Source organism: Solea senegalensis, linkage group LG14 (assembly GCF_019176455.1).
Source record: "Solea senegalensis isolate Sse05_10M linkage group LG14, IFAPA_SoseM_1, whole genome shotgun sequence".
NCBI lineage: Eukaryota > Metazoa > Chordata > Actinopteri > Pleuronectiformes > Soleidae > Solea > Solea senegalensis.
The window spans coordinates 12,169,122-12,186,039 of NC_058034.1; the positions used below are offsets into that span (position 1 = coordinate 12,169,122).

Consider the following 16,918-nt stretch of genomic DNA (forward strand, 5'->3'; position numbering starts at 1 on the left):
ACTGTTACATTGTGCAATGTCAATTTTATTTTGATTTTAGTTTTGAGTGAGCAATATGGACTACAAGAGCCGCAGGTGCTGAAGGCATCAAAGGTCTACTAAGACTGTTTAAAATGAAGCAGGGTTTGAACAATTAGGTAAAGAAAGCATGTCGCGTCAAATCAATTTAAATTAAAAAATGGGCACTGTGTAGTGTAAAAATAACAGCGCCTGAGGCTCCACTTGGAGCAGAGAAGGTTCAGCTGCAACCCACAAGAGGAGATTCTCTCACTTCTCCTCTGAAGACACGTAAACATGTGCATGGCTTTACAGGACGATATATATATGGTATTGTATAATGTTGTCTATATTATTTTGCTTTTAAAAATTGTGACCTTTGTCAATGAACAAAGCTACTGTAGTTGAGTTTTTAACAGCATTTAAAAGTTGTTGTGTTTTTTTTTACCCTATACTGAATGTTTCAGTTGACTTGAGGCAGAAAATAATAAACTCAGAGGCACAATAATCCTTTGCTGGTTTTGTTAATAGTACAAAACAATATTGATCAGCCTTATCCTTCAAGTTCAGTCATCAGTAAGTGTTTAAGGCCGGTCTATGCTTCTCTTCTGCCTCTGTTAATGTCAAAGGATTTTGTATTGGAAATGGTTTCACCATATTTTCCTTTCTGACTAATATCCCTGCACTGTGGCCTGACCATGATAACCACAAGTGAGCTCAGTGATCTCCACCACCATATGACACAGAGGGAAGTGTTCAGAAGAACATTCCATGACAGTTTGTCCTCAGGGGGATTCAAGCATGAAGTCAACAATGCGGGTCACAGCGAGGGTCACAGCAACAGTCTGATCCCTGTTTACTCTTATTTATGTGCAGACCTGTATACTGCAAACTACTCTGTGCCACTTTTATATTTGCAGTCAGAGAGTTCAGAGGTGGGTCATGGCACCAAGAGTTCGGCACATGACTGCGACCTGAAAGGCTTTATTGTAGTGCTTCCATCTTCCATCCCATGTGTATCTGATTCAAATTCCTCATCATGGATTCCTCTGTGTTTTCTGTTATCTTTGATAAGACAGGACTTAATGATGCATTTCTGGCAAAAAGAAACAAGGGAAATTCACATGAGTGTCCATTATTGTTTTTTCCGTTCTCTTATCAGATCATTTCCCTCTTGTCACTGTTGTTTTTTCCTTTCATTATCAAATTAACGGTCATTTTGCTGCCAGGTTTGTTTAGCACTGTACAACTGCCTGCAGATGTTGCAGCTCGTTTCTTTACGGTCCGTGCACAGGTCAGAGTCATTTCTGCTGTTGATAGAATCAGTTTATTCAGGAAGTGACTTCGAGGTTGTCCCACTTCTTCTCTGTTAGAGCTCAAAGTTGCTGACTCCTAATTTACACCAATAAGACTCTAAAGGTTTTTTTTTAGGGCTTTTTAAGTGCACAGTGTGGCTGCCTGTCAGTCTGCTAAGAGAAAAATGCAACTTGAATATCGGATGTTACACAGAATTAATGTCCTGTAAATGTGAAAGAAATGAAGAAAGCTTACTTTAAATAATCCCCAGGTGTCCTTCTGTTTCAAGACAAGGATTTTAGTTATTTGCATGATGACATTAAAAGGGCTATTTTGTTTTCCATGCACAATAATCAATCACATTGCTAATGATGCCATGCAAATTTTGACTTGAAATGTACCGTCAACACGAACGCTATTTGTCACGAGAGGATGTTGTGATGGAAAATCACACCGTAGAGTTTAATGAACCATAGAAACGCAACTTAGTGATAAACAGAACCGACAGATATCAAGTTCAAAAAGCCATAATAAATGAATTCAGAATGGTCTTAAAATAATAAGATTAAAGGCTACGGTGTCACTGTAAGGTTTATAAGCATTATGAGACAGATTGTGGCTTATTTAATCCCTAAAAGGCTTATATCGTGTCCCCAACGGAGTCACATAATTAAAACCTTAATCAATTAGCTTTAAGGTGGCAAATTCCCTCAGTGAAATGAATACTAAAGGAACCTTGGGTTTGTTTTTATTAGTTCAAAATCAGCTTTATAATCATTATGATTATATCTTGCACTAAAGTGGATACTGCATACAGTCTCAATTACCATGAATGTAGAGACTTAAAAGCCCTGAACAGATCGTAGAAATAGTTTGTCATCATCAATCATCCTCTGATTATGAGAAACGACAGAGACAACATCAGAGCTCTGAAGCTTTGGTCTTTTTGGTCTTCTCTCTGTTGTTTTTTTGGAAACACTAATCACAGTTTTATGTGGTAGTAGTTGTGTTGTTTGCTTATAAGCCTGAAGCAGCAGAAGCAGGTCTGCACCTTTTTCTTTTTACATTAGGGATTGTTTTGTAGCCTAAATATTAGTGTGCAATCTCATCATCCTCCACTCTGCCCCTGAACTGCCCACGACACTTGAGACACCATCCAATAGTACAGCACAAACCACTGCAGTGCTCTTTATTTATTTATTCTTTTCATTAAAATACAACAAATCCTGGGGTTCGAGCCCCGGTTGGAACAAGGGCCTTTCTGCATGGAGTTTGCATGTTCTCCCCGTGTGTGTGTGTGGGTTCTCTCCGGGTTCTCCGGCTTCCTCCCACAGTCCAAAAACATGCAGTGTGGGGATTAGGTAAATTGGACACTCTAATTGACCACAGGAGTGAGTGTGAGAGTGAATGGTTGTTTGTCTCTAGCTGTGTGTGGCCCTGCGATGGACTGGCAAACTGTCCAGGGTGTACCCCGCCTATCGCCCGATGTAGCTGAGATTGGCACAGCACCCCCCGCGACCCTCTGGTGGAGGATAAAGTGGTAGATAATGACTGACTGACAACAAATCCCAGCATTTATGAAGAGTGTCACAGGTGACAAAGAATGTCCGAGGTGAATTGAATTACTTGGAAATGTGTATTTAATGGTAATTGTGTAGAATATGCACCACTACAGTGACCTAGAGTGCTTCAAATGGTTACTGCATTATCAACTCAAAACACCCTTTGTCCAAGAATTCATACACTAATTATCAACATTTCGTACAAACGTCTTTGTATCCACAAGGTCACTGAGACTCATTTCTCTACACATACAGTTACCACTGACGTACAACATTAATAGGTACTTACTGCAGATAATATATGAATCTTGATTGATATAGACTGTAACCTGTGAGAGTCATACAACCACAAATCTTTCTTCCTTTTTTAATTGAGCCTATTTGGTTAATTTGGTGTGTCAGAATCTCAGGCAGAGATTGAAAGTGAAAGTGTGTCCGCATAAGAGGAGCAGCGGAGACTTATCACATGTCGGTTATATCAGTATCACGTTGTCTTCTCCCCTCTGGAGGAGATATTTTTGAGAGGAGTGGTGAGGCTTTTTAGATTAGATAACACTGTGATGCTTAGCAGCTCGCTTTTTTTTGGGGTGGGTGGCGCAACAGTTTGCAGCTCACAAATGAAAATTCGTTTTGTGAATACACTGGCTGCACAATCATGTTTCTTTAATCTCTGATGACACGCGGTGCTCAATTTAATACTCATGTTCACCCACATATGGATCAACGTGAAAGCTTGATAGCTCACAGTTTCGTGCCGTGCCCTTAATTGAAACCATTTTAATTACTTGTACTTACATGTAAGTGAATGAATCTAATGATACTCACTCTTCCATCACCTCTCTGTATCATGTTTTGCAGGACTACGCTGTGTCCACCGTGCCTGTGCTGGCTTCGCTGCACCTGAAAAGCTTCTGCAGTATGGGGGGACCCGGCCTTATTGTCATCGGCTCCAGTGAACCAGCACAAAAAGCTCTCAAAGTATGTTGTTTGTCTATGTGTGCGTTGTGCGTTCAGTAGACGCGTCATCCGCCTGCATTGCTTTCCTAAGCCGTAGCCATGGAAACCCAGTGAATCAATGTCGTGGCGTTGTTTTCATTACTATGACGCACGTTGAAGCAGTGGATTCCTACTTCTGCCTGCGTGCTGGTGACAGCTGTGGCTGGAGGCATCGAGATGATTCCTTCAAAATGTTCACTTAGATTCTGTGATGAATTAATCTGATCTTGGTGGTCGAGGGTCAAGATCAACGCGAGCTAAAAAAACAACAACAAAAAACGCATTTTGGCCAAGAATTCATACATTAATTACCAACATTTCATACAAATGTCTTTGTATCTACAAGGTAACTAAGACTTGTCGCTCGACAAATACAATTAGCGCTAAAATGAATAGGTATTTACTGCAGATAATATATGAATCTTCATTGATATAGACTGCAACTTGGCAGAGTCATACAACCACAAATCTTTTTTTTTTCTTTTTCATTTTTTGATTGATACTTGGCACAATCCAGCCAGCTTGGGTAGAAACCTCTCATTCTTTAAAGTATTCCGCAAGAATAATACCACAAGACAAGACGTTACACATGCTGATTTAGAACAGACTCCTTTTACTTACAGCTCGACGGCTGTAAGCACAGTGAAACCACCTTTCGCCTTAATCCTGCCTCAATCGTTCATATTCCCAGCTAATCTGCGGGGGGATTGTTCTCTGGCACTCTCCCTCCATCCTCAATTACAAACGCAGCGTTCTGCCATTAAACAGCTCAAGCTCGTTAGTGGAGGAAAGCTCCCGAATCGATCAGGCTTCACTGCAACAGTGGAAACCCCCAAAGGATGATTAAGGACAGCAGGAAGATCAGACATCTAACAGAGACGAATGATCCCATCCTTCTGATCGCATCATTCTTATGATTCCCAAATTCTTACTGACAAAGATGCGGAGATTCTAATTATATATGAATGATGTCACAAACACACACATAGACTTGCCTGCCAGTGTATTATCTCCCCCTACTGGTCCACTGTTACTTTGAGTAAAGTGAAAACCATCAGCGCAGGACAGCACGTCCTCATGAGGTAAAAAAAATACTTAAGAAATGCACCAGGTCAGATTTTATGACTGTTTGCATTACTGACTTGCACATACAGCAACTCTATAGTCTATAAATAAACAACCGCTAATTAATTTTATATCCCCGGCAACAACTCATTAAGATTCATGCTTCTTCGATCCTTCCAATAATTAGCTGCAAGAGCTCGGAGTGGCTGTTGGTGCGACTTAATGACAGCGTTCATAATTATGGTTCACTTCACCCATTCTTGCTGCAATTAGCCGTTGTTGTAAAGTGCTTTTTACGACCTTAGATTTGTTATTAGGTAATGTTCTTTTTGTGGTGGGAGGGGAGAACATACGAACACTGCGTTAATGCATTCAAAGTGCGAAGTGCTTGTTTTTGGATGTGGGATGGAGGTCTCGTTGCAGTGTACCCGTGGACAAAGACGCTTAGTTCCAATTAAAGTTTGGAGCCTGACTAATTGAGTTTATCTTCGGGCAAAATGTTGCGGCTGTGAGAAAATTCACTTCGATGAGAAGAGGAGCTGACGAAACTCTATGAGAAAACGTGATTTTATTCGAGTTTGTGAAAACACTAGAAGGTCTATGGAAGTAGATTTGTGTCAATATTTGCGAACATTTTTCAAGAAGCAAACAGTTGAAACATTGATTTAATCATTCAAAAACTTTTATTTTTTTGTTTGAAAATACACTTGTTCTTTGCGCTCCCTGATTTGGTTTTTTGTTCGCGATTCTGACCGTGGGCGGCCCTTAGGAAGCTGCTTGCTGATTGGCTACTGGGTTTTGGCACGACAGCTCAATGGACCGGAAGTAGTCACAGGCATGGAGTCGCTGTCCGTCTGGAACTCTGTCCCCAAGTTTCCCCCATCGACATCCGACAAAATAATTGGAAGCATCAACGAACAACTTCTATAATCTAACAAACATTAGATACTTACAATTAGAGCTCGGTTTGAAGCTTTTTTCATGATTAAAACAAGATTTCTGATTGTTTTCATTTATTTGCTCCATATTACAAAGAAATCATTAAAAGTGAATCATTTTGGTTTGTGGACGAAAACAAGACATCATTTCCAGGTTAGACACAAAGCACAAAGAACAAGTGTTGTTAATGATACAAATCTAATTCCATAAAGGTCTACTATGTCTTAGTGGATTCCTATAACCTCACACATATTCTCACTTGTGGATTAGGTGTCGTCTCTTCGTCTGCGTTTAGCTCTCTCTCTCGAGGACAAAAATACACGCTGACCTCATGGACTTGGTCATCCATCTGCCACTGCCACTGCCAAGCATCTCATAATTTCATCATCCCTGAAATATCACCTCCCATGTCAGCGGATGCATCACCCACTCCCTGTTCCGTCACACACCGCTCCCCGTGGACACATGATGACGTAGCACTGACTCTGCTCGTTGCCTCTTTTTAACTCAGCCCTGTTTGATTCATGAGGTCATAACTCTCTTCTGGTCAGAATTCCATCTTCACCTCAAAGATGTTTACACGCCGCGTGAGCTATTTTTGAGATAATGAGGTGACAGCAGGAGGAAGTTCACATAATTATTTAATGACCAACTACCAAGATGTGATGTTTTAATATCAGTAAAAGGCCATGTGTGGCTTTTGAGCAGTGATACGACATCTTTGGTTACAGATTATGGGTCTCTGTTGTTTGCTTCTTCCTAACTTTCCCAACTCCTAATTTCAATACAAATTACAGTTTACTGTTGTGTAATTATATCCCAGACTTTCCAGCGTACGTGACCACTTTGCAGGAAACAATAAAATATGTGTGATGTCAGTTTTCAACAAAGGTGCATGACTCCAAGTTCCATGATCACGTGGAGAAACAAGAAATAATCCTAACATAGGCAAGCATTTTACTAATGTTTAACTGGGTCATCACGTCTGCCACATGTGCTAATTTACAATAAGGTTGTTCATCGGAAAGCAGCTGTCAGGAAAAGATCAATATGGCCTTTGAGCACTTGTTTTTCTTACCGGTTATTTTTTATCAGTTCCTGATTCAGCAGCTGATAACATTTATTTATCAGATGTTTTAGCATCTGGTCTCTTATTGTAGACTTATTTAGCCCTAAATTAATAAGGAAGAACGTGAGAAATATGTTCCCTTATTTTTAGAATCATGAGACATGTTCTGTGTCCTCTCCTCCCCTTTCCCTTTTCCTTCCGTCCAAGTCAGTTTTCGGATATTTTTAGATATCTCAGGGTGCAATATTCAACAGTCTGTATAGACTGAATTCCAGAGTAAATATGTATCTGGAAACCATAACAAACAACAGGAAGCAGTGTCCGTCTCTTTTCCCCCTCCAGATATGGAATCAGCCAGAAGACGGGTATGTCTTGTACACGCTGCTGTGGTTCATCACTGGAAAGAAGTATTGTAAAATGTTTATAGCCCTCCCGGGAAATATTACCCTAAAATGAGGATTATGGATATTCTTAGCAAGAGCCAAAAACCCAGGTTATGTTGATGCGTGTCCAGGAAATTGCCTGTGTTTTTGTTAAATGGTTGAGATTGTCATTTCCCACCGGGGATGTTATTAGTTCCAGTTAATATTTTGTTTAAAAAACTCTGGCCAAGGACAAGCAGCTGCCTACTTACCACTCTGTGTATTAACTGGACTCGCGCCACTGTCCGGAGGCAGGTTTTTGCTTGGCCAAGGGCCAGGATGACTGTGTAGAGAATTGGACTTCTGTTGCTCATGAGAAATATGATAAAGATTCACACATTTTATCTGTTTAACCCTAACCTGATCAGAACTGCTTAAAACTTGACATTTTTGAAATGATGACCTGCAGTCATTTTACCTTTTATTGAACTGTTGTACTCATTGACGGTGAACAAAAAAAACATCTGTTCCGTGCATTTATGGCATTAAATGATGGGAATGTTGCTTTATTTACCTTCTACATTTTCCTCTCTGTTTTACTAAGAGAGATGTTTTATATAATGAGAAAAGTATGTGATTTTTGAAGTTTTTAACTCCCCTGTACCGCTCTTAATCCCCCCTGTGTCAAACAAACAGACAGTGTTTGCCTTCTGCGATCATGTCAGCCACCCATAAGTGACCTGGGAATGTGTCTGTTACACACACGTGGCATGTACACATAATATTCACACACAGTGTGTGCAACCAGCAACTCGGCTGCTCTCTGAGTCATTTTCAGGGCCTGGTGATTTGAATGTCCACCCTAAAACCGATTTGATTTCCTTTTCCAGTCTTTGTTTTGAACTTTTTTAGCTGTATTGCTGTGATGCCGGTGCTCTTCACTAACCCTAGCCCAGCCTGTTCAGCTTTTTTCCTTCATTCAATGATGGGATTTACTGCCTTTACTAACCACCACAATTGTTCCTGAATATTCATTCCAACTAAGCGCAGCTGGAGCTGCCAGCAACATGAAACGTGTCGCTTCCTTTGTGTCGAATAGATTCTCCCATGGAAGCCACAAACAAAGAATTTAGAGGGGCACATTTGCTGTTGAGCTGAATCAATTGGTATAAAGCTGCTATTTATGAGACAATAACACATTTACAGTACTAATTCATATTTGTATATAACTTAAAGTTGACAATGAAAAGCCTCCATCTCACACGTTTCAGTTTTGGACTTTGCTGAATTCTGTGAGCAGAACCTCGAATTCTCTGTATTTTTTGTCATGATGTTGACTTTTCGAACGACCTGCTCGACTGCTAATCATTAGCAAAAACCGCTCTGATGACAGAAACAGGAGCAGCATGGCCGAACTGTTGATGCTGCATTCTTTTTTATTTTTTGCTCCTGTCCTCCCCTCTCCTCTCCTTATCAGTTCTGAGGTATCCGTCCACAGATGTTCAGCTCATAAACATTAAGAGGCACCTGCCTCCTCTCTGGTCATAACATCCTGACCCCCCAACACCAACTTCTACTTGGCAACACGAGCGTCTTCTTGGCCTCTCTCCCCCCCACCTCTCATCCCACCTTCAACTCTTTCAGATTACATAAATATCATGACATCTGCAGAGAAAGAATGTCTGTCTGCTCCTGTGTTCTCCATTAAGGCCCCCCAGGCCCCGAGTGTGGTTTGGCCGTCAGAACGATGTCGTGCTGCCTTCGGTATTGTGGCTTTGCTTCTGACTCAAAGTGTCTGATAGTCTGAATAAATGCTTTTTTTGTCTGTCTCTCCAAAAAAAATCCCTGTGGAGTCTCTCTCTCTGTCTCTCTCGCTGCATTTCTTTACCTTGTTGTCTGTGTTTTTGTCTGCCTCGTGTCTCTGTGTGTAGATCATGCAGCAAATGAGTGACCATTGCTACGACAAACTGACGGTGCCCGATGACATCGCGGCCAACTGCATCTACATGAACCTGCCCAATAAGGGACACGTGCTACTACACTGCACAGCAGAGGAGTTTCCAGAGAGTTTCAAGGTAACGTCCCGCTCATTTTCACGTCCACAGACACAGTAATTCATCTCCCACACTCACAGCCACACGTCCATTTACAATCCTGGGGTTACACCTTTGGCAGGAAGAAACACAGTCAGGTCAGCAGCACTGGTTTTAGTGGCTTGGATTTAAAGAGCACTGACTTTTGTTGCTTTTCATCCTCTCCAGACCTCAGAGAAAAACAACTGGCAGCAGAGGGCAACATTAAGCTACGTGGTTGTTTTACACAGACCACTGCAGGTTAACCACAGCGCAGGCTGTGTTTTTGACAAAGGGACTTGCAGTTGATGTGAACTGACCTTTTCTGAACATGGCTCCGACTGCACAGTAGGTAGTTATAAGAAACAACTAAAAACATTGTACCTGTACATGAACAGAGCCACATATTTCCCCATGGAGAAAGAGCAGACCCAAACTTATACTTACACACATCAGGTGAAGGTAATCATGGTATTCCAAATGAGAGGTAATGTGCCGTCTCTGCAAGACGTGTAAATGTACCACAGTTTCCCATAAAAAGAAAATGGTACGCATCCTAACCAAATCCATTATTGCAGGTTTAAAGCTGCTGTGTGGAACTTGTGGTGATGTTTTTCTTTGGTCGCCATGAACAGAAATGATGGAACATCAGTTGTATGCTGTGTCCAAACAAGCAGTACTATCAAACCTGACTGAGGGAGCTTTTGTGTACATACAGCGGCAGAGCATGAGCGACTGGTGTTTATTAAGTGTTTATCCGGTTAAACTGTTGTATGAGCGTTTATTTGAGCACTAGAAACGATTTAGTTTGCTGTTGCTTCCATCTGACTTGACACAAAACGAACCACTTCCTGTGTGCAGCACAGGGATGTCGCCGCAGCACGTGAGATCTAAACATGGCGGGATACTGAGAAACACAGAGAGGGATGTGTGGATCTGATAGGCTTAATTGACATTGTGTGAACACATTTGAAAATTGGTTGAATCTAATGGGCCTTATATTTAAAATACTGTATATATGCACTACAGTCTTAGAATAGAATAGACTTTATTGTCATTGCAAAGCACACACTACATTGCAACAGAGTTTCGGCTCTCCTTTAGATGCTCAACAATAGTAAAATATAATAGTATAATAATAGTAAGCATAATAGTATCAACAATAGTAAAATATACATAAATAGAAATATAACAATGTAAAATATATAGTATAAATAAGACTACGTCACTGAAAGCTGTGCAATGTCAGTGGAAATGGTGCAAAGGTAAATATAAATAAATGCGCAGTGCACTGTTGTGCAAATTGGTAAAAATAAAACCCAGTATAAATAGGTTATGCAACAGTTCTAAAATGGTTCACAAAAATATACAAAGTAGACTTTTTAACGTATCTCGCTCAGCTTTATATTTTTTTACTTTTTTGTAAATGTCCTTTTGGCCTGGTGGTTTTGGTCTTTACTGTTTTCTGCCCAATAAAAGCAAAGTGCCAAATGTTTTTATTTTTTTCTTCCCTGACAAACAATCCAGAGGAAGTTAAAATAGCTCGTTGCAGGACATAAAATGTCTTTCTGCAGTGATTGCTGCCATGTTGGCACGATCTCAGAAGCTCCTGAAGGAAAAGCTTTAAAATAAAAGTGTAGTTTAGGAGAAAGGCTGCAGTGTTTGTTGCCCTGGTTGTGTACCAGTTCAGTGCATGGGGCTGATCTCACCTCCATCAGTGTCTCACAGCATTCACTGCCACTGCACGAACACAAACAGTGCAACCATTACTTTCTTATGTATTCAGATATTCGGGGAAAAACTGTGCTGTACATGAAAACACCTACATGATCTATATTTCACTGCAGCTTGACGTGAATGACATGTTATTGTCTCATTTGGGTTTTGGAAAAGCTGAGCAGTCGCCTTATTATTTAGATGCCTTGGGGTTACCTCACATCACAACAAGTCACAAGGATTCTCACAGGATCAAACCCAGCACTCTGCAGAGACAGTTCCCAGACCTCAAAATGTACTCTGTGGTTAAAACCCCAACCTCCGCCAGCTATTTTTAGAAGGAAGAATTCACAAAATTATGCGTCTTTGGACTTACATCCTTGGAGGAGGCTCTTTTTTTCCAGGGAGATTAACTGGAGGAATATAAGTTTCACCATAATAAATGTATTTGTGTATCTCGTGCTTCCTGCCTTGATAGCGCCGTCTAATGGCCCGTGTGGTGCAATATTTGAGAAATCTATTTTTTTCTCTATGATCTAGTTTCCTTCCATAATATTCAAACCCACCAGAAATTGGCCTTGAACCCAGGTCTGGTCTCAAACCTGTGTTTAAGAAATTGTAGCTTCAAGAAAGTGGAAAAAAAATTAATAACTCAAGACATAACATAAGTACTAAAATAGCAAGACCAGGCCGTCTTGTACGGTACGTCCTGGTTGGTGCATGTTTCCTAAGGGAACCCATTGCTTTTTCCTTTCAGTGATATGTAGATATTTACCACAGAGACGATCTGCGAGACCTTCCGACTCTAAACATAGTTTGCCTCATCTCTTTACATTATGTAACTCTTTATTTACATAAGGGGTACACATTAACAAGGGCAGGGGGTCACGAGAGAGGATTGGTGTTGCTCTGGCAGGAGATGGGGGCAAATATGGAAATGTGAACCACAGTTATAAGAAATGATCACATAAAGAGACACCTTGGAGTTGAGGCTGCTATATACAGCTGAGGATTTAATGAAGTTGTTTTGATGTAGTCAAACAAAACACCAACCTCTCTTACTGAACATGCGATAAATAGAACTTTTCTATGTTCCTCAGTTTGTCTATTGGTCCATTAGAAGTTCAAACTCTTAGAAATTCCTGATGTGCGGTTGCCAAACGTTCCGTAAAAATAACGATATGTTCCGTAATGTAAGATAAAACACGCGTTGCGTACTCAACAGATAAGGCACACAATTTGACTTTTTCAAGTCAGTGCAAAACCATGACAGAAAAATGACTTTCTTATCAAGAAGTTGGCAACCCTATTCCCATGGCAATACATCACTGCTTCGCTCTACAGGGAACATTTTCATTGGTTGCTCTTTGTTTTCAAATGCTCACTTTCCTTTTAAAGTTCAAACAGTTTTCAGTTTATTTTCCAGCATCAGACAGGCACACTCACTCACTTTATCTGATCTTATCCATATAAATAAAGTTGCCATGGGGAGGAAAAGAAAGAAAATCTGTGAAAAAACAAACCGTCTTTTTCATTCCGAATTATTCACCGGCGTAGCTGTTACTCAGCGAAGTGTGATTCAGTTGTTATGTAGTCAGTGTCAACAAGACTCCACTTGGCAGTTACCAGGTATTTGATCCATCCATACATCTTCTACCTCCCTCCACATGAGGGTCGCGGGTCATCTGACATAGGGCGATAGGCGGGGTCGCACCCTGGACACACCGCCAGTCGATCACAGGGACACATGGAGACAAACAACCACACAATGACAGTGGTCAATTAAGAGTGTCCATGGTGCACCTCAAAAAAAGTTGCCCTCAGATTAGAGCAATAAAGCCACAGTGACCGTCCCATCAGCTTTAGCAGTCCTTTGTTATAAATTGTTGGCATCCAAACAAGTTGGACCACACATGACCTGCTAAACATCGCTATGGTAATATGTGGACTTTGCACACAGCACTCTCAGCTTTCCCTAAAATTAGTCTCTTAGTCACTGCGGTCGTTGCTTTCAACAGCTACAGTAGATAAGGAAAATATTATGACAAGGGCACAAACACTTACAGTTGATGATGTCACCAATTTCAAAGCAATTATGCAACACATTTGGGGGGGAAAAAAGAAACAGTAACACCACATTTTCGGTGATGTAATGGTGTTGAGTAAGAGGATGATGATGATGGTGCTGTGGTACTTCTTTTTTTTGAATAATCAAGCACAGCCCTGATTTTTGATTTGTGCTCCTGCCCACGTTACACATAATGTCTTGGTTAAAAAAGAATCAGGAGTTTTTTTAAAGCACGTGTTTACGGCGGCTTTTAATATGCAATCTCGATCACCAGAGAGGCTTCATCGGCCATATTGCATCATGAGACAAGAACTTGTTTAGTCGATCCCTCTGGCTGAGCCGCAAGGCCGCGCTCAGGATCACAGCGGGGTTGAAATGAGAGTTTAAAGAGAAAAATATCCTGGTTTGGACGTCTGGTAGGAAAACACTGGTTTCCTTCTGGAAACTCTCCACAGGGTGACACACTGCTTTACAAGGGTCTTTTTGGAGAATGTCGTAATAGTTCTCACTCCCATCTTTTAAAAATATATTTTTGCTGCAAAACCAGGAAACCGTGCCGAAGGCTCTGCAGGGCTTTTTTATCACAGAACATTACAATTTCACACAGGAATAAGCAGGATTGCAAAAGTTCTGTTTTTCAGCCTTTTCTAAAGACCTCAGTGTTGGCTGGTCAACAGATATTATCGCCGCTTTGGTCTGGTAGCCAATAAAAAATGGGGAAACAGCTGTTGAATATGCTCATTTTGTACTTAAATATCCTCTAAAGGGAAACAGACACTGTTGAATTAATTAGGGAACGAAAAATATAATAGCTGGTCTTGCCTGAGGCCTTTGGAGAACTTTCACCGCTCATCCAAAAAGGACCTCCAGTCTGACAACGTTTATTTTTCTTCTGTGTTTGTGTCCGCCAGGTGTTTGAGAAGTTGAAGGACTACACACTGATCCCCGTGTCCAACATGGAGAAGGTGAAAGTGGACGGAGCCCTCACGTGCTGCTCCATACTCATCAACAAGAAAGGCAGCATCTGAGGCCGCTCTCGCCGGTCGGTCTTTGAGTGTGGATGGTGACCAAGCGGAGGCTGAATCCCATTCACAGGGGGTTTAATGGAATTATCTTGGTACTTAAAAGTAAGAAATCAAGTGTTTCCATTCCCCCCTGAACTTACATTGAAATGTCTTACAAAAAAAGAAAAAAAAAAAAGAGTGATTATTATGAAGCAGTTCATTTAAAAATAATATATTTCTCTCGACAGGACAGAGGACGTTGTACTAAACTAGTCTTATCTTACTCTTGATGAGAATATATTGTCCACAAATTAGACGATAACATAATTGAGTCATTTTGAGAGTACAGTCTTTACAACTGAACCTCAACACTGTTAAAATGTGATGTTAGTGGAGTAGGAGCAAACATCCCGTGTGGACAAAATAGCATTTTTGAAAGCTCAGTGTAGTTAAAAAAAACGTGGCCTCTGTTTCCGTTTTTCCAGTCTGTGACCACTGCAGGTCGCCATTCAACTGTACACACACAGGTTGTTGATAATGTGTACATGCATCATTTTAACAGTGATTGGATTCTCATGTGTATTTGGTTGTGTAATGCGAATGGAACTTTGTTTTTTTTCTCCAAGTACTGTTTTCCTGAGTGGGAGAAGGGTGGAAATAAATCCTTGCTAATGCTGTGAAATGAAAACTTTAATGTCACGGTTGATATTTTGCTTCTTTGATTCTTGGTTCTTTGATTTTTGTTAGCTTGATCCTACATCTGTGCTTAATTCAAAGGCACCTACAAACAAAAACGCAATGAAAGTGCTGTCGCTTCCGTGACTCTCGCTCACTTGTCCTCGTAGATGACTGACCAATAACAACTGCTCCCATCTTGAGAAACTACCAACAGTGGCCTGTTAATTTATTCCACAACAGCCATCTGGGGCCATTTTTCAGCGAGTCTGCATCCCTCCTGGTAAACATTTCTTATCTGTGGAGATGCAAACTCATTTATCTGTGTCAGACCTGCACATTGGAGACTTTAGCTGCTTTCCCCCATTTATTCCGGGCTAACACTTTCAATGTCTGTATGGAACACAAGGAATACTTCACTGATTAGCATTTAGCTTTGTATTACTAGAATAGGGCTAGTATTTTTGAAAAAGTGTGCTTCCCAACCTCAGTTTCCCCTGAGTGAAGAAATATCTTCATTCTTTTTTTTGTTATGTAGCCACCAGTGACACTTGGAGGCTTGAAACTACAATTCGCAATACGCTAATTCCGCACTTTTTAGACCCACTCCGGGACGGGACCTCGTTCCCAGAATCTAAACAGTGTCCGCCATCTTTGCTAACAGTTACGCTAACAGGACCATGTGTCACTAGTGGGCACGTAACAAAGAAAAGATTGAAGATATTTCTCAACTCAGGGGAAACTGAGATTGGGAAGCACACATTTTCAAAAATACTAGCCCTATTCTAGTAATACAAAGCTAAATGCCAATTGGTGAAGTATTCCTTTAACTCCTGCTGAATGATCCTGAAGGTATTGTAGTAATCTCCCATCGTTGTTGATTGTCACTCCTACTGACAAACAACCTGGGGAATGGCAACCCCAAAGGATGCCATTCTTCTTTGTTTGTGTCATAAGCTTCCCTTCTTCCGCACACTCTGGCCAGTTTGCTTTAGAAAACATGATTGCGCCAAATGGCAGCCTCTGTCAAGTACCCTTGTCTTAATGACTTATATCTAATATCAGCAGAGCAGTGCACGTAACTCCTCCACATGCACATACAACTGCCCGCCTGGTGCGTTACCATGTATGTACGCAGTGACGTCTGCCAGCAGGAGCTTTAAGGATGTTTGGTGAGCTCTGCCTTTAGTGGCTTTACCGCTCGTGTGGTTAAAGTTCATGTTTGAGGCCCCGCTTGCATGGCAACTTAATGCATGCATACTGTAAATACGCGATATACTATAGGTTAAGGCCTATCATAGTGAAACTGTGCTGTTTCTCAGTGTGATTGCAAGTGAAGGTTAAGGAAATGACATCAGGAGGTGATTCAACCTCCCTCTGTAGACATTTGCGAACGGGCAAGTGGGCAGTGATTAAACATGGAAAGAATTCCTGTTGGGAGGAGAGGCTCATACGCCAGTAAACACTGACTCCCTTCAACCTCCTCTGTGTTTCTCTTGATTGTCTCACTCGCAGCTTTTGCTCTCTACCGTGCTTTTGCCTCATATTATGTAATTCTAAGATAATCTGGAGAGATGTACTGTATAGTCTGGAGAACACTGTAGCTGTGATGGCCCTGTTTGTGATAATGTGACACTGTAGTTGTGTATTTTAGAGAATGACTGGATGCAGGGTCATAACGTAGTAGCGGAGGATCCAGTTGTGATTCTCGTGCAGTTTTTCCAGAAGGCAATCAGAAGTAGTCACTCGTCAAAAATAATATCGTAACACTGTCCTTTTCCTTCCACTGATACAAAATAAATAAAAAATACAAGTAACACTTAATATTTCTGTCCCTGATTTACTCCTGTTCTCACTCATTCCAGTTATAATGATGTTGTCTCAGGTATTAGTTTTCATACAACTGTTTTAGTAATCATACAGTACAGTATAATATGTGTCATGTCCATAAATTGAGCCTTTCTTTGTCATCGTGTAATAAACATCTAGTATTAAGCTGTGTGGGGGTTTTTTGTGTCTTAAATGAAATTGAAAAAACACTTCATTTAATGCCAGTTTATGGTTCAATTACAATCTTTCTTACTTTTGTTATGTCAA

At 40.8% G+C, this 16,918-nt stretch overlaps 1 protein-coding gene across 2 annotated transcripts in view; it reads left to right on the forward strand.

The window, feature by feature from the left end:
• Nucleotides 1-14,834, forward strand: part of ddah1 (dimethylarginine dimethylaminohydrolase 1) — a 61,104-nt gene extending 46,270 nt beyond the window's left edge. For both annotated transcript variants that reach the window (XM_044044594.1, XM_044044595.1), the window contains exons 5-7: nt 3,714-3,833; nt 9,218-9,361; nt 14,054-14,834. In XM_044044594.1, the coding sequence (XP_043900529.1) occupies nt 3,714-3,833; nt 9,218-9,361; nt 14,054-14,170 (381 nt within the window). In that variant the 3' untranslated portion in view covers nt 14,171-14,834. The remainder of the gene's footprint in view (nt 1-3,713; nt 3,834-9,217; nt 9,362-14,053) is intronic.
• The last annotated feature ends 2,084 nt before the right edge of the window (nt 14,835-16,918 follow it).